Raw genomic sequence first — 18,388 nt, forward strand, 5'->3', positions numbered from 1 at the left:
TTCCATTGAGAACTTCCTGAAATTTTTCAAATGCATCCCGATTGACTCATTGGAGACTTCCACCTCCTTCGAGCCTACTTCCTCCTCGCTTGCCTCCAGAACAGACAGGATGTTAGTCAGAGACTATGGGACTCTCTGTATAAAGTGGTTTCTCTTCATAATAAAACTATTTTATTCTTTTAAGTAGCCTTCTGCTTTGCACCTCTTTGCAAATTTAAACTCTGCCAACAGAGCCAAGAGTCTAAGCCAGGGGTGACCAAACTGTAGTTCTCCAGATGTCCATGTACTACAATTCCCATGAGCCATCCATCTAATAAGCCATCCATCTAATGAGCCATCCATCTAATAAGGGGTAGCCATAAAGAGGGAAACAGAAAGGATGCTAAGATCGCTTCTCTCTCTTTCTCATAAACTCTGTTACTCCCCTCTGGAGCATCTTCCCAATGTTCTCCTCTTCTCACAGCCCGAATGTGCCACAATTAAAAGGCAAGGGATCTCATGCACGACCCTGTCCTAGATGCAGTTGCCAACTCTGGGTTGCAAAGCTTTGGAGATGGAATGTGAAACCTGGGGAGGGCAGAAGAGGGTTAGAATGCCATGAACGTCATCCTCTGAAGCAGCCCTTTCTCTCCCAGGGAACACTTCTCTGTAGTCTGGAGGTTAGTTCTGCATTTTATTTTTCAGTAATGCAACTTCAGTTTTGTAGCATTCAGGTTCGGGGGGGGGGGTTAACAGCAACTCATGAAGAAGAAGAAGAAGAAGAAGAACTGGTTCTCACATCCTGCTTTTCTCTACCCAAAGGAGTCTCAATTTACAACGAATTTATATACAACTAGTAATCAAGCCCGCTGCAGCTAAATGCAGCGGGCGCTAGACCATGGAGCCTCTGCAGCCGCACGGAGCGCTTTGCGCCTCTTGCAGCATCAGGCCGTTGGGAAGGGAGCCCCAGGCAGCCGCGCTCTGCGCGGCTGCCGGGGGCTCCCTTGCCGGCAGCCTGACGCGTCGGAGGCGCAAAGCACCTCCCGACGTGTCAGGCCGCCCTCAAGGAAGCAACTGCGAGCTGCGCTCTGCGCGGCTCACAGTTGCTTCCTTCAGCAGGCTGGGAATCGGCCGGGCCAACCGGCAGGCGCTTTGCGCCTGCCAATTGGCCCGGCCGATGGTCTGTCAGGATGAAGGGGCCAATCAGGCCCCTTCCTCATCACGGACAAAGCCCTCCGCCTGAGGGCTTAACGAATTATTTAGTCCGCGGCGCCACAGGCGCGTTAAGGATGATGAACAATGGATCTTCACGCCATTGGTCAGTTTCAGTTTGATTTCTGTAAAAGAACCCTTGCAGAATTGTATGGTTGGGGTCACCACCATATGAGGAACTGGATTAAATGGTTGCGGCACTAGGAAGGTTGAGAACCACTGCGCTACACTAAGCTGGCTCTCTCAGGAAGCAGTCAGTTGCTGCTGTTCACCTGATGGACAGAGGGGGAGCTAAACCCAAACGAAAGGCATAGATGAATATTTTGTGCTATACTGAGCTAGTCTAGAGTTTGCCTGTAACAGCTCCATGTTAACTTCAGAGGTACCATAGATCAGGGGTAGTCAACCTGTGGTCCTGCAGCAAAAGCTGGTAGGGGCTCATGGGAATTGTAGTCCATGAACATCTGGAGGACCACAGGTTGACTACCCCTGCCTTAGATTGCGTTGACTGTTTCTACAATACAATACTCTAATCAGGGGGTGGCCAAACAGTGGCTTTCCAGGTGTCTATGGACTACAATTCCCATGAGCCCCTGCAAGCACTGGTAGGGGTTCATGGGAATTGTCGTCCATGGACATCTGGAGAGCCACATTTTGGCCGCCCTGCTCTAACGGCTGGATCTATACATGCCTGTGATTGCTCTGTGTTTTGTAACTGGTGAACTTAGGGCAAGAACCAGATGTGACAAATCATACAGATCAACTCAAATGCTGTCCATAAAACAAAAATATTTGCATCTGAGCTTTCTGGGAAAGGAGAGATTATTTTAACCCTTCAAGCTCACTCATTTTTGCTGACTGAATGTGGTTTGCTTACCCCTATGCAGCTATGGACTCCTTAAAGGAAAAGAGACAATGTCTTTCAACAAAACAAAACTTTCTCCCCTTTAAAAATACCGGCAGCCATGTTGAGAGGCTCTCTGTGATTAGCAGAGGCCCAATGATTGAACCACATCTCCTATGGTTGCCAACCTCCAGGTGGGGGCCGGAGGTCTCCTGGGTCTCCAGGCACGAGAAGTCAGTTCACCTGGAGAAAACCTCAGCTTGGGAAGTTGGGCCTTTACAAGTCTCTCCCCTCCCCAAAACCCAACCTGCTTAGGCTTCACCCCTGAAATTGCCAGGCATTGCCCAAGGGGGAGCTCGAAACTTTAACCTCTCCCTTTGCTGCCAACAAACAGAGCTTTTCAGAATATGCAGGTTACATTATAGCAGGCTTTCTCAACTAGGGTGTTGTGAAACCCTGGGGTTTCTTGACAACCCTGGAAGGGTTTCCCAAATGGGTGGGAGTTAATACGTTTTAAATATATTTTAAAAATGTTAGACATTTTTGGGTGATATGATCAAATATGGTCATGTCAACTCCCCCCCTCCCCAAAAGGCCAATGATGGGCCCGGAAGGGGTGGGAAGGAGAGGGGCCCCAGGTGGGCATGTACACAGCTATGCTTCCCAAACGTATTCCGCACAATCACACTGCTTCTAGGGTTACTCGAAGCCTGAAGACTATTTCAGGGGTTTCTCTATGATAGAAAAGGTTGAGAGAGGCTGCTTCATAGGGAGGGAGGGATGACCTGCAAACAAATTTGGCTCTTACTCTGTTGTGACAAACGGCACAAGAATTATTTCTGCACAACAGAAAAAAAAGTAAAATGGTTATAGTAAAAATGGTAAAATAGTCCCCCGTCCTCCAAAACCCTGGTCTATAATACCCAGGTAAAACTTAGAACACATTGAGAAAAAAAAAGATTTGATCTGTTTCCAGATTCGTGTGGGATCAATCACCCTTGAGGAATGCAGAGCAGTGTAAGAAACAGCCAAGGGACTGTATAGAGGACCTCAAAGTAACTGTTCTGTTACAATGGAACTTCAAGAATAGACTGGAAAGGGAAATTACTGAGTTGCAAGTCATGACAGCACTCAAAATAAGGATGTCCCCAGGACTCAACAGAGATATTGGTTTCTTATCTCACAACATATGCTAACAGTCCCCAAAAGGGTCATAGATCCTCTTCAGTTTATTTTGTTTATTTGGGGTAATAGAATTGGATAGTGATTCTGATTTAACATAATGTAACGTAATTTAGGAAGGGAGATTTGAAATTTGATTCTCAAGTATGGGGATATAACTCTCCATGCTTGGGTGAACATGGATTGAGCATAGTGGCATGCTGACTTTTAATTACTCCCAAATTCAATAATTGGGAAGGCACCCTTCCCTTAGTTTTTAATCTTGACATTTTTATGAAAGCCAGCATGGTGTCATAGTTAAGTGCAGTGACCTCTACTCTGGAGAGCCAGGCTTGATTCCCCACTCTTCGTCCTCCATGTGCAGTCAGTCTCTACCCAAAGGAGTCTCAAAGCAGCTTACAATCTCCTTCCCTTCCACAGAACAGAATCCCTGTGAAGGAGATGAGGCTGAGAGAGCCCTGATATTACTGCTCGTTCAGAACAGCTTTATCATTGTTGTGGTGAGCCCAAGACCAGCCAGCTAGTTGCATGTGGGGGAGCAAGGAATCAAATCCAATTTGCCAGCTTAGAGGTCCACACTCTGTAACCCCTACACCGTTGGCTCTGGCTGGGTAGTAAAAAGGGAAGGGTAAATACCAAGATTATTATTTCCCTTATAATGTTTCTTTTAGAGCCTCTTGTGGCACAGAGTGGTAGGGCAGCAGTCATGCAGTTTGAAAGCTCTGCCTGTGAGGCTGGGAGTTCAGTCCCAGCAGCTGGCTCAAGGTTGACTCAGCCTTCCAAGGTCGGTAAAATGAGTACCCAGCTTGCTGGGGGGTAAACGGTAATGACTGGGGAAGGCACTGGCAAACCACTCCGTATTGAGTCTGCCATGAAAACGCTAGAGGGCATCACCCCAAGGGTCAGACATGACTCGGTGCTTGCACAGGGGATACCTTTACCTTTAATGTTTCTTTTATGCAGAGTTGAAGGATGATCGTGTAATTTGGCTTGTTATTCCTGTCACGCCTTTTTTTCTAGTAAACATCACCATTATGCTGTGTACTAATCCAGGACCCTCTTTCTCCTTATGTGCTGAGGTTATTTCCACGTCATTGTCTGATAAAGTGTGCTGTGCACCCATAATCTCGCACCTAGAATAAAACCTTGTTGGTCTTAAAGATCCCATTGGCCTCAATATCTGTTCTGCTGCTTTAGACCAACACAGCGAGCTATTTCAACCTGAACATAGATATTTATATTAAAATCATTCCTCAAAAGCTAGGATAAGAAAAGCACCCTTTCCCTGCCCCTGTTCTATCACTTTGACAGCATATATTTTACACGTTTACATGGGAACAGCTGGGGCTCATTGGGAGAACATCTGCTTGACATGCAGAAGATCTCAGGATCAATTCCTGATATTTCCAGTTACAGGGACCAGGCAGGAGGTGATGGGAAAACCTGAGACCCTGAAGACCCATCGCCATTTAAGCAGACACGACTGACTTTGGGTCAGTGGTCTGATTCAGTACAAAACAGCTGCTTGTGTTCATATCAGGGATAGGCAAATTGTGGCTCTCCAGATGCCCAGGGACTACAATTCCCAGGGGCTTATGGGAATTGTAGTCCATGGACATCTGGAAGGCCACAGTTTGGTCACCCCTGGTAGAGCCTGATCACATCGGATCCCAGAAGCTAAACAGTACTTGGAAGAGAGAATCTCCAGGAATAATCCAGGCTGCAGTTGGCAACTCTATGTGTGAACTTGCTATGCAATGCACAGGAGGGATTCGCTTCCTGGCTTTGAAACATCTCTTTGTCTCCAGTCCATTTCCAGAGTCAACTTCTCAAAACCGATTTCTCAGAATGTTTCTCTTGTTCTCCAATTAAGCCGAACTTCCCTTTCCAGGCTACTGATGGGGCTCAAGCAATCTTCCAACTTCTTGGTATGGCACAGCTGCGGTTTGAAAGCATCTAACAAGCAGCAATGGGTTCCATACAGTCAGGTTTTTCTTAGGTTTGCCAACTTTTGGCCAGGAAATTACTGAAGATTTGAGGAGTGGAGTCTGGGGAGGGCAGAGTTTGTGGGGAGAAGGACTTCAATGGGGTATAATGCCATAGATTCCACCTTCTAGAGAGGCCATTTTCTCCAGGGGGACTGATCTCTGTTGCCTGAAGATCAGTTGTCATCTCAGGAGGTCTCCAGCAGGGGTAGTCAAACTGCGGCCCTCCAGAAGTCCATGGACTACAATTCCCAGGAGCCCCTGACAGCGAATGCTGGCAGGGGCTTCTGGGAATTGTAGTCCATGAACATCTGGAGGGCCGCAGTTTGACTACCCCTGAGCTGGAGGTTAAACAAAAATGAATCCGTGTGAGGCAAAAAATGTAAATAAGAAATTTTACTAGTGTAATCAAGTAGCTTCAATACAAACAAAACATGTTGTCATTTAGGGAACGAATCCTCCTTAAGTCTTAATTCTCAAACAATTTCTAGTAATTAAATTGTTTTCGTTGGACTTTGAATGCTGCAGGAAAGCATATGGTCAAAAGCTCTATAAAGAGCCTTCCTGAAGTTTGACAGACATGATAGAAAGATCTTGGGGCTTTTCGCACGCCTTCAAAATCGCACAATGGTTGCCAATTGAAAACGCTACTGATTTGCCGTTATGCACAACGTCGTTGACAATCTGCCACACACCTGAAACCGATCTGCAAAAAGCGCTTCCTTGTAGCGCTTTCAGGGAAATCCCCAAAAGTGGATTCACCCTCCGGAAAGCGATACACTCCTGCAACCAATCTGCAACACTAGCGAAAAAGACCTGTGCGTTAACATTGTTGAGGTTTCTACAAAGTCCCTCCCCCTGGCTCTCTCCTCTGATCTTCCGGCGAAGCGATCGCCATTTTTTTTTCTCCGAGCGAGCGGGGATAAACGCACCAGCGAGCCTCTTTCTGTTTAGAGGCTTCCTCGGCTTCAGTCCCTCCCCTTCAGTCACTAAGCACAAAGAACAGAAAAGCCCGTTTGCTGATGTATTTTCCCTTTATTTTTTATACATTCATTCAGCCGAAAATCGGGCCCGTGAGAGGGGGGGGGGATTTTTTTTTTCACTCGGAGGGAACGTGGCAACGATCAAACGACAGCTCAAACACACCAGGCAGCTGGATGGGTCTCTCCGTTGCAACGAATCAACACAGATTCGTTGCAATGGGTCTGTTTTTTTTTTAACTTTCTTAAAGGAAAAGGGGCTGTTTGGGAGCATGCTAACGGCTGCCCATTGGCTGCTTGACGGCCAGGGGCAGGACGAGCTTGGCAATAGCGCTTCCTTTCTAGCGATTTTTGCCGAGACCGGAAGCCTGTGGGAAACGCTACAAAACGCAACTGGATTCCACTACAAAGGCAGGTATGCATAACGACGAATTCCACTATTTTAAATGGCGATTTTTCATTCAGCAACCAATTTGCTACAAAGATCCCGGTGCGGAAAGCCCCCTTGAGTTCTCCAGACAAAGTTGAATGAAAACAAATTTCTTTACTAGAAATGGTTTGAGAACTAAGGAAGATTCAGGGCCTAAATGACAAACTTGTTTTGTTTGCACAGAAGCAGAAGCTGTTTGATTACACTTGTAAAATTGCTTAGTTTTGTCCCTCATGACCTCATTTTTGTTTAACTTACTCACCATGTGGCCACATTTTGGTTACGTAACCACCTGGAGGTAAGCAAGAGTGCAACAAGGGGGTTGCCCAATGTCTGGGGGGTAATGCAACAGACCAGGAATCACTGTGCAAAAAAGATCTGTGTAATAAACTCAAAATCCCAAATCAAAAATGTTTTTTACAGAAATGAAATTTTCAATTACTTAGAAAGAATGCATGTACATTTTGACAAGATTGTTGTTGATTTCTTATTTCAGATGTCACTGTTGTTCACACGAAAACCCAGTCAAACTCATTTCGTCAAGTGCTTGCTTCTTTGGTGGACTCACGGGGTATTTCCACACATCAGTTAAAAAAGCTGAATGGCAAAGCGCTAATTTTTTCGCACTTCTGAGCCCATCCTCACCTTTTCTGCTGTCTTCCCTTTCTCTCCGCCTTTTCATGTGTCTCACCCACCATAACTACTGCTGGAAATGGCAAAAGAGAGCAACACACCTTATACGCATTGTGCTTCCACCTGTCAATCAATGCAGACAACCAGTCCCCTTTCTTCATATTTTAAAGCCACCGCAATACCTGCTAATTTTCGTTTGAAAATGCATAATTCGTAAAAATGCCAATGCATCGAATCATAGATGAATAGTGCTTTTTGAATGCCACCCTTATCTGATCACAAGTCTTTTGAGACATTTAAAAACTAATATCATTCCTGATTTTTTTTTGGGGGGGGGGGAACTTTCAAGAGGCATGCTTTGTGTTACAACTTTGAATTTTTTAAAAAAAAATTCTGGCATCACCTGCATGCTTGTCTTCCTATTTGTTGCTCCAGTAGGTTAGCCATTTTTAAAAATAAATTCCTGTCCCCAGGAAGAAGGGAAATGGAGGTGGGTATGAGGGCAGAATGAGGCAGGTGACTATAGGACGTTTGAGCCTTCATACCTTCCCTCAGCTGGTTGACTGCTGGTTGCTCTCCTGTGCTCGTGCTAAATAGGGTAGTGTCTGCACTTACTTTGTTTATTCCATTGTCAGTCCTGTTGAATTCAGATCGATTTGAGCTTGGGTCTTCCTCTCCCCCCCTCCCTATTGAAACAGAAAAGTGTTCTGCACATGGTTAGGGTAGTTCAGAAGGGGGGGAGCCAAGCATAGCCTCTTTCTTACTTTTCTTGAAGGGGGAGGGAGAGGATCGAAGAAGGCAGAGGTGGAAGAAAAAAAATCCATGATTGACAGAAGTTTAGAGAAATTAGGGGCTTCTCCTTTAAGGCAAGCTTGTCACATGAGCAGCTTTGGCCAATCAGGGGTTCTCTGCCACGGAGCAGAGCCCAGATTCAAAACAGCCTGTTTTCTCTATCCGAATTTTAAAATATTGAGGATTAAAAGCACTCTAAGATATCACACAATAAAGGTCGGGTCACTCCGGATCAATCCTGCTTGTTGCAGAAGGAAAATTTAAATTGCCCCAAATCAAAACAGAAATCGCATTCTGTGTAGACAGGAGAGACTGAATTGACCTGGAATTGGAATAAAAGCTCCGTGAAGTTTACACCTAGGTTGGGGAATCCCAACTAGCACTTTAAAATGGAGGATGTAGCCAGACGGTTATTGCCCAGATGCTAGATGTTGTCAGCATCATCTGGAGGGGCTGGAATATAATGACTACCTAAGGTAACCATTTAATTGGTGTGGAAATGCCCACAGAACTAACACAATGAGCAATAATAAAGTAGAATATTTGATGCAAAACCTGTGTGATGAATTACAAGAATAGTTCTTACCCACATAGGACAAGTTTTTAATATGTGCCCAAATAAAGGAATTTCACAATTTATAAGTGTCCTAGGAAAATTCTCCATAGTTTTAACACAGTCTCTTCCATAGCCTTTCTCAACTTTTTGCCATTGAGAAACCCTTGAAACATTCTTCAGCCTTCAAGAAATCCTAGAAGTAGTGTGATCATGCAGAATTTGGTTGGGCATAGCTGTAGACCTGCCCACCTTGAACCCCTCTCCTTCCCACCCCCTCCAGGACCATCAATGGCCATTTTGGGAGGCGTCAACATGCCCATATATGGTCACATCATGATCAATTTTTAACAAATTTTAAAATATATATTAAAAATTAATTAATTCTCACCTATTCAGGTAACATTTCCAGGCCATCAAGAAATCCCATGGTTTTGTGAAACCCTGGTTGAGAAAGCTCAAAGACAAAATATATGGAGTTAAATCAGTAGCAAAGGGTTAATCATTAGCAAAGCATTTAACATAGAGTTAAATAATTAGTCTGAGGGTTCACATTGGGGAAAGTAGCCTGTGGATTGTTGCCGCCATCGGTCGAATGTGCTGGGAGTTTTATGTTGTTTTTATCTTTTTATGTAAACTGCCACAAGCCATCTCTGCCAGGAATGGTGGTCTATAAATATAAATAAATATCTGTTCCATTTAATATTTCTGGTAAGGCCTTGGAGGAGGAACATGTCTCATGGCTTCAGTGCCGCTCAGCACATAACACCCACTCAGGGTGGCTGTCCCGCTCCTGAATGCCTCCTTCTTCAGCCAGCTTGTCTGTCTGAACAGTGGCCAGCCAATCACCTTCTGTCCCCCACTTCTGACCACCCCCTCCTCCTTCCACTTCCCCCTAAGGCTTGAAGGCTGCAGATCCCTGCCGCATGAGAGCTGCCCCTGTTGGGGAGTTCCCTAACAGCTGCCCACAGCCTTTCTAGGTCCTGGGGGGGGAGAATTCTTCCACTCCACCCCCCTAATCTAGCACCCGTTGTATTCCTGAATGCAACGGGCTTGGCCCCTAGTATATAAATATAAATGGTAGGTCATAAACCCAGCTGATGGGTGGTTCCACAGTAGTAGTAAGGATAGTAAGGATTATATACTGGAGGGTGTAATTTTGAATTACATTGATGGCGCCACTTCTAAATTTCTAATGGTACAGTACCCCAGGTTCCAGCATTTTACACTTTACATAAAATCCACAAGCTAGGTTATCTGCTCCCCAAGGGGAGGCCCATTGTGTTGGGCAGTGGATCTGCACTAGAGCCCTTGGCAAAATATGCGGGCACTTGTCTCATGTGGGTAAGAAATATGATTCTAATTCATAACTCAGTTTTTGTGATATGTTAGTTCTGCGAGTCCACCAAAGGAGTAAGAATGTGCGGAATTGAAGTTTGACCGGGTCTTCATGTGAGTGTCATGAACCCCGATTCATGCCATCTAAGTTTCATTTTGGGCTTCTCACCAGCCGTCCCCAGCCAAGGCCATAAAGCAATAAACCTGTCGGCTATCTCCCAGCCTCCCTTCCTTTTCCCAGCGGGAAATGCTCCATGCTGATATATCAATCTTACTATAAGTGTCCTTGTGGAGACAACTCCAAGTCTCAACAAAGTGCCAACTGCTTAGATAAGATTCTGGGCCATCTGGTCACCTGGGAATCAACCCACCTTTGCTGTCTTCTCGCTCTCCCGCCAAAATGCCTATGTGCCCCCTCCCTTATGTGGTGGGCTCTATATCTGCCCCGAGTGTCCCTTTGTACTTTGTTATCATCAAGATCTTTGCTTAGGAAGATCTTGGTTTGCCTTAGCGTTCTGTAGAGACTCTGTTAAAAAAAGCTCTCTTAGAATCCTCAACTGGCTGTTGGATTTCGGATGTGCCTTTATCTCGGACTCTGCAGGCTGGGCTCAGCCTAATTCCTGACAGTGAGCAACAGTGTGACATCTGAAATAAGAAATCAACAGCAATATTGGAAATTACACACATTCTTCTAAGTAACTGAATATAACATTTTTGTAAAAAAAAACATTTTTAATTTCTGATTTTGCACAGTGATTTCTGGTCTGTCAGGTTACAACCACCAGGTGGTCGGGAACCCTATTTGTCATGCATAAAAAATATGTACATCCTATTTACATTTTTTTCATAGAGTATTTACATCCCCAATTTTGTGTCTGAACAATAAAAAGGCGTCACACAATTGTTAAGAATTCATACAAAACGGTTAGCACCAATAGCAGCTATTAAAAACATACAATGACACAAGAGGGATGGGGATTTTTTAAAAGCCTTTTGGGGAACAAGAAAAGTTTTCAGCTGACACTGGGGGGCCTCTAATGAGGAAATTGTCCACTATACAGAGATAAGTGGCTCAGGTGAGCATAATCCTGTCAGATCTTAGAAGCTAAGCAGATTTGGTCCTGGTTAATACTTAGATGGGAAAGCACCCAAGATGTTCCAGGTTTGCTTTCTAGAAACAGGTAATGGCAAATCACCTTTGAACATCTGTTGCCTTGAAAGACCAATGGGAATTCCATAAAGGGGCTAGTTGCCCTCTGGCCACCAGCAGAAGATGGGGGGAAGGGTTACCAGATCCTGATTGGAAAACTCCTGAAGATTTGGGAGTGAAGCCTGGGGAGGACTGGGATCTTAGTCCCAGAAAATTCACCCACCAAAGCATCCATTTTCTCCAGGGGAAATAATCTCTGTAGTCTGAAGATGAGCTTTAACTTCAACCCAGGTCCCACTTGGAGGCTGGCATTCCTAGATCACCATTAGTTGGCTACGACTCAAAGGCACTTTTCATACACATGTGTGCCTACAGTGAAGAGTGAGCCCCACAGGACATTTGCTGAGAAAAACCTGGTGCAAAATTCTAATGGCTGTTTCCATCAGGTGAGGAACCAACAGTCGACCTTTCGGCAAGAAGCCGGAAGAACAGATGAAGGCTTATGGGCTTCAGAAAACCGTCAGTGTATAGAAACTTGAATCTGTCCTTTAGGCCAGCTCGTGGGCTATGGTGGAGCAGCCCAGTTCATCAACTGAATCAGCCGCTTCTTTCTTGCGACCAGAAAGCCCCCCCAGAGAGTGGACAGTCCCTTCAAGCAAAGTCCGTCTGAAGGCCCCAGCCAGGTTCAAACGGTTTATTTCTCGGCGGAAGTCCAGGCCCATGAAGAAGTAGAGGATGGGGTTGGTGCAGCTGTTCAGGTAAGCCAGACACGAAGCGAGAGGAAGGCCGATGGAGACTGCCTGGCCTTTGTAGCCCTTCAGTTTGAGCAAGAGGAAGAGATGGTAGGGTGCCCAGCAGAGGAAGAACGTTATGACAATCACCAGGATGACCTTGAAAGGCTTCTTGGAGCGAATGGTGGCTTGGCGTTGCTTCACCTTCACTGCAATCACCCCGTAGCAAGCCACAATGATGACAAAGGGGGCCAAGAACCCACAGACCAGCCTCAGCAGATATAAGACCCACTTCACACTCTCCCCATCCCCCAGGGCAAGGGAGCATTTTGTCTCATTGCGCTTGGAATCAAAGATCACAGTTCGATAGACGTAAAAAGGGAGGCTGGCTGCGGTGGCCACCGACCAAGCGCCGAAGGCGGACAGCCACGCCAAGCGAGGGCCGCGGCGATTTCGGGACCACACCGGGTAGAGCACAGAGGCGGCCCGGTCCATGCTGATGGCCGCCAAGAGGAAGACGCTGCAGAACATGTTGAGGTACTTGGTGAAGCTGTTGGCTTTGCACAGGAAGCTCCCGAAGGGCCAGTTGCCTTTGTAGAAAGCGTTCTTCATCAGGGGCACGATCCGGCTGATGGAGAACAGGAAGTCCGCCAAGGCTAGGTTGAGGAAAAAGATGCAGTTGACGACGCAAGAGGCCTGGCGGACTGTGATGGCGATCACGGCTCCGTTGCCAAGGGAACCAAGGAGGAAGACCACGCTGTAGAAGAAGGCCTGAACCATGTCCACGATGTCGCTTGCATCAGTTTTGCCTTTAGGGGGCGTCAACCAAGAGGCACCAGTAGGCCACAGGGCAGTGAGGTTGGCCTCCATAGTGGAACCTGGCAAAGAAAAAGAGATAGGGGTAATGAGATGGGTCTTTTTCTGTGTGGGAGGCTTGAGGGGGCAGAAGTTCCTCATTTTTGGACCTTTGTGCCATTCTGCCTGTTGGCACTGGAGCTGAGTCATGAATACCACCTTTCAATACCCTGGGCACAAGCTTGAGTTGTGGTAGAAGCTGAGAGGCAGAGTTTGGGACCTCCTGTCATAGTGAATGAGTTAAGTAAGCAAAATGTGGCCATATGGTGAAGAGGTTAAACAATGGTGAATCTCTGCGAGGCAAAAGTGTAAACAATAAATTTTACTAGCTTCGACTTGAATACAAACAATGTTATTATTTAGGGCAGGGGTAGTCAAACTGCAGCCCTCCAGATGTCTATGGACCACAATTCCCAGAAGCCCCTGCCAGCATTCGCTGGCAGGGGCTTCTGGGAATTGTGGTCCATGGACATCTGGAGGGCCGCAGTTTGACTACCCCTGATTTAGGGGATGAATCCTCCGTAGTTCTCAAACAATTTCTGGTAAATAAGCTTGTTTTCTTCGAGCTCCATCGAGACAACTAAGTGAGTGAGCTGGCATATTCATATCCCATCCATTTAGGGATCCAAGTCTACAAGCCATAATAACACATTATAAACACAAATGGATTTATTTTAAAAGCAATCAGAACAATCCTAGGCACATGGACAGGAAGAAGCTTAAATGAGAATGGCTGAGCCAACACCAAACAAAAAAGTCTTCACTTGCTAGCAGCAAAAGGCAATGCTATCAGGGACAGTCAAAATCCCCTAGGGATTCTGTAATTTTGGGGCCATGACAAAGAATCCCTTCCTTGGGCTGCCACTCATCTCAACTCAGATGGCAGTGCCATACAAAACAGGGATTATCATAGTAAGGTAGGATCCCTATGGGAGCAGCCGATATAGGTGAGAATGGATTGAAGTCCAATTCAATGAATGAGGACTTCTGTAAAGCCAAAATATCTGCTTGTCCCACACACACACACAATACCTTTATTGGCACAAAGCAGCTTAGCAAGACAAACAAAGATAGTCCAGATACATGAGTCAGTTTAAATTTAAAAACTGAAGACAGAAATTCTGCCATAATAAAAGTGACATCGGCATCCTTATCACTCAATAAAAATGGGCAGATCAGGTCTCTTGAATGGTTTCTTCAAAAATATCTGCTTAACAATGAGGCTTCCTGTTGCATCTCTGCATGATTTGCAGCTCAGACCATAAAGGCTAACAAAAATTGTGAGGGGATGAGTTCTGTGAATTTTTATGGCTTTCAGACTTGGGATCCCTGGATGGATGCAATGTAAATATGCCAACACACTCACTTAGTTCTCCTGATGAAGCTCAGCGAAAATGAGCTTATTTACTAGAAATTGTTTGAGAACTAAGGAGGATTCATAGAATCATAGAATAATTATGACCTCCTGGATCATCTAGTCCAACCCCCTGCACTGTGCAGGACACTCACAACTCTCTCGCTCATCCACTGTAACCTGCCACCCCCTTGAACCTTCACAGAATCAGCCTCTCCATCAGATGGCTATCTAGCCTCTGTTTAAAAATTTCCAAAGATGGAGAATCCACCACCTCCTGAGAAACCGCTCTAACTGGCAGGAACTTCTTCCGGATGTTGAGACGGAATTTCTTTTGCATTAATTTCATCCCATTGGTTCTGGTCCGTCCCTCTGGGGCAAGAGAGAACAACTCTGCTCCATTCTCCATATGGCACCCTTTTAAATACTTGAGGATGGTGATCAGATTCCCTCTCAGTCATCTCTTCTTCCGGCTAAACAGGCCAAGCTCCCCCAACCTTTCTTCCTAGATCCTTTCCCCACATACTACTGGCAAGACAAGTCTCCCCCATCCTATATTGATGTATTTGGTTTTTCCTAACCTATCAAGATCATCTTGTATTCCAATTCTGTCTTCTGTTGTGTTTGCTATCCATCCCAGTATAGTATTGGCTCCAAATTTAATAAGTACCCCCTCTAATCCTTCATACAAATCATTTATAAATATGTTGAACAACACAGGCCCCTGGATAGATCCCTGGGGAACTCCACTTGTCACTCTTCTTCAAGACGATGCTGAACCATTAACAAATACCCTTTGGGTACTATCTGTCAACCAGTTATTGATCCACCTGACAGAATTAGGATCCATACCGCATTGTACCAATTTGTCAACAAGAACATCTTAAGGAACCTTATCAAAAGCTTTACTGATATGCAGATAAACTATGTCCACAGCATCCTCCTGATCCAGCAAGGTAGCCACCTTCCCAAAAAAGAGATAAGGTTGGTCTGACATGACTTCTTTTTGTGAAACCTGTGCTGAGTCTTAGAAATCACAGTTCTCTGTTCCAGCTGCTCAAAGACTGACTGTTTGATTATTTGTTCCAACATTTTGCCACCTACAGATGTCAAGCTGACTGGTCGGTAGTTGCCCGGATCCTCCTTTTTCCCTTTCTTGAAGATGGGGAAAACATTGTTCTGCCTCCAATCGTCTGGCACCTCACCTGTTCTCCAAGTGTCAAAAATAATGGACAGAGGTTCAGAGATGACATCTGAAAGTTCTTTTAGTACCCTTGGATGCAGCTCATCTGGCCCAGAAGATTTTATTTCATTTAAAGAAACTAGGTGTTTATAGACTGCCCCAACAGTGATCCTTGGCCACCATTCCCATCCCCCTCTTGTGTTAAGTTTTTGCCACATTGAGCACTATTTCCCTCACAAGAGAAGACTGAGGAGAAACAGGAGTTAAGCAGTTCAGCCCTCTCTTCATCATCTGTTATAATTTCACTTTCTTTCCCTCGCAGTGGTCCTACAGAGTCCCTGCTCTTATTCTTACTTGAAATATAACTAAAGAAGCCTTTTTTGCTATGTTTAGCACTTCTTGCTAGTCTAAGCTCCTAATAAGCTTTAGCTTTTCTAACACTCTCCCTACAATAATTCGTTATTTGTTAATAGTCATCCTTGGTAGTAAGGCCTTCCTTCCATTTCCTAAATGACTCTCTTTTATTTCTCAAATCATTTGACAGCTGCTTATGGAGCCACCTTGGATCCCTTAGGCTCCTTCCGTCTTTCCTTCTTAAGGGAATTGTTTGTGATTGAACCTTCATTTTTTTCACTTTTAAAAAACTCCCAGCCCTCTTGGACTCCCACCTCTTTAAGTCTTTCTGACCACGGGACTCTGCCCAACATACCTTTAAATCATCCCCTAAATCAGGGGTAGTCAACCTGTGGTCCTCCAGATGTTCATGGACTACAATTCCCATGAGCCCCTGCCAGCAAACGCTGGCAGGGGCTCATGGTAATTGTAGTCCATGAACATCTGGAGGACCACAGGTTGACTACCCCCGCCCTAAATAATACTTTTGTTTGTATACAAGTAGAAGCTTTCTTGTTTACACTTTTGCCTTACAGGGACTCAGTATTGTTTAACCTATGGTGCTCCAGGACTCTTGTTCCTTTCCGCTACAGGTAAACACGGCTACCCATCTTGACCTTGCCCCTTCCGACCACCCTCCTCTGAGTTTTAGTCATCTTCTTTGCCCTTTGCACCAGAAATAGCTGGATCATTCGATCATTCCCAATACAGAGAATCTCCACTGCCAAAAGAGGCTGCCTTCTCTAGATCTGCATGAGACACTGTACTATGTCTCCAGTCAGGAGCACACTAGGAGCTTTGAGATGCACAGAGATGCTGGGACGGGTTCTTGCAAAGTGAGTAATTCTAACGAAAAATGACTTGAATTTCTCTGCCCTGATCTTTTGACCTGCACATCTCCGTTTTGATTCAGCTTCTCCCTTTTTGACACTAGACCCAGGATTCTTTATCTGCTGGCCAGATTCCATTTCCTCATCCTTATTTTATCTCCCAAACTTCACATATTTTTGACAGCGTTTATGAGTTAATAAAACCAGTGTTGTAATGTGCATCAACGGTGCACAGCGTCTAGGAAAACATCCGAGCAATTGCATATAAAACGACACAGAAAAACACTACGCCAGGCATACCAAATGTGATCTAAACTAAGAAACCGACAGTGCGGAGCCCAAAACGGTGGGCAAAAATGCAAAAGAAAGAAGCGAAACTGGAAATATGCACATATCCCCAGTTCTTACATCCGTCGGAATGAAACCTGTTGGGCGAAACAGAGAAGTAGATTTGAATCCATTAGCACCTTAGAGAGAAAAGTGATTTCACAGGTATAATCTTTTGAATCTACTAAACTTGACTCTACCTGTTGTACTGCAGGCCAGCGCAGCCCCCCTCCGATGCAGTGACCTTTGCCTCCTTCCTTCCCGACAGTTGAAACTGAATTAAGATTTTGAAATGCTGCTGTCTTTTCAGAATGAGGGCCTAGCCTGGTTTGCAGTCTGTATTGTAATCTGTTGCCATTTAGGATCTGCGTTGTGGATGCTTCCTGCCCACCATTATCTCATAACATCTAATCAGCATTGCGGGGAGATGCAGATGCACCAAAATCTTGCAAGCCAACTTAGAACGCTCGAAAGAAAGAAAGAAAGAAAGAAAGAAAGAAAGAAAGAAAGAAAGAAAGAAAGAAAGAAAGAAAGAAAGAAAGAAAGAAAGAAAGAAAGAGTACTTTGCAAAACAAAAAACAAACCTTATAGCAGGAGTTTGCCATTCACTGCCCAAAATCATTTTGAGTGTGTTGGGGGTCAGGCCTTTGTCTAATACTCATTTAGGAAAGTGTTGTCTTCTCCAATCAGTCATGGGGCCATTCTCTGCTCTCCTAGGATCGAACCTGGGACTTTCTGCATGCCAAGCAAAGGCTCATCTACTCAGCTGTAGCTCCCCGCTAGAAGTTTAGGGTCACTACTAAAGAGCAGTTACATTTGGTGATGATAATATTTGTAGAAGTCTGCATAGCGGATATCATAGAAACATTTGGAGATTGAACCACATACATATTACCATAGGATTCAGGTCCTATCCTTCTGATGTATGATAGGAATTCATTTAAAGAGGACTGATTATTAAAGGTTAAAGAGTATCTTACATCACTGACAAAGAGACCGAAAACGAAAAAATACCTAGGAGTTGGGTTTGATGTTTTGGAAGATCGAGGAATTGTTTACAGTGGAATAAACTGTTCTTTGCCATCTCCAGCTTGAAAATCATTTCATTTGCTTGCCCCCCGAGAAGTCGGCAGAGGAGGAGACATGGACAGGAAAACCCAGAATGGCTCAATCCTGTAAACGTACTGAGCACCAAAAGCAAAGTGGAACAAAAGGCACGCAGGCTACACACACGACCACACAAATCCCAGGGCAGACGCCGTGAGCGCCTAGCCACAAATGAGGAGAAACCTAAACAGTGGTCCCACTACACAGCAGTCCTCCCTAGATGGGGACGAAGCGTGCTTCCCTTGCACGGAATGCTCACAGGAACAGAACACAGGAAGCCCAACATCAAGGAGATGAAGAATCCCAAACCCATCCCATTACCTGTCCCCAGCTCCAGAGGAGTTCGCTCTTCTCCTGTCTGCCACAAACGTCCTTTCACAGGAAACGGGTGGTTTGCTTGCTCACTGCCTTCCCGCAGCCTGTCTGAGGGCTTGGCCTTGGGCCAACCTGAAGGCTGGCTCTCGATGAAAAGCGGAATCTGGTGCGAAAAGAGGAATCGCTTTTTGAGAGGTAGAGGGGAGAACACCAAG

The 18,388-nt window shown here is 45.3% G+C and overlaps 1 protein-coding gene across 2 annotated transcripts; it reads right to left on the reverse strand.

Moving 5' to 3' along the window:
* Positions 1 to 10,679: 10,679 nt before the first annotated feature.
* LOC143838972 (chemerin-like receptor 1) lies at positions 10,680 to 18,266 on the reverse strand. Of its 2 annotated transcripts, none has more exons than XM_077340856.1 (2): positions 18,180 to 18,266; positions 10,680 to 12,687 (listed from the first exon to the last, which is right to left on the reverse strand). In XM_077340856.1, exon 2 carries the CDS (start codon positions 12,677 to 12,679, stop codon positions 11,627 to 11,629), a length of 1,053 nt encoding a protein of 350 aa, XP_077196971.1. In that variant the 5' UTR covers positions 12,680 to 12,687; positions 18,180 to 18,266; the 3' UTR covers positions 10,680 to 11,626. The 2 variants fall into 2 exon arrangements, with proteins under 2 accessions (XP_077196971.1, XP_077196972.1); XM_077340857.1 differs by lacking the exon at positions 18,180 to 18,266 and adding an exon at positions 16,952 to 17,010.
* Between the last annotated feature and the right edge of the window lie 122 nt (positions 18,267 to 18,388).

Source organism: Paroedura picta, chromosome 5 (genome assembly GCF_049243985.1).
Source record: "Paroedura picta isolate Pp20150507F chromosome 5, Ppicta_v3.0, whole genome shotgun sequence".
NCBI classification, from domain to species: Eukaryota; Metazoa; Chordata; class Lepidosauria; order Squamata; family Gekkonidae; genus Paroedura; species Paroedura picta.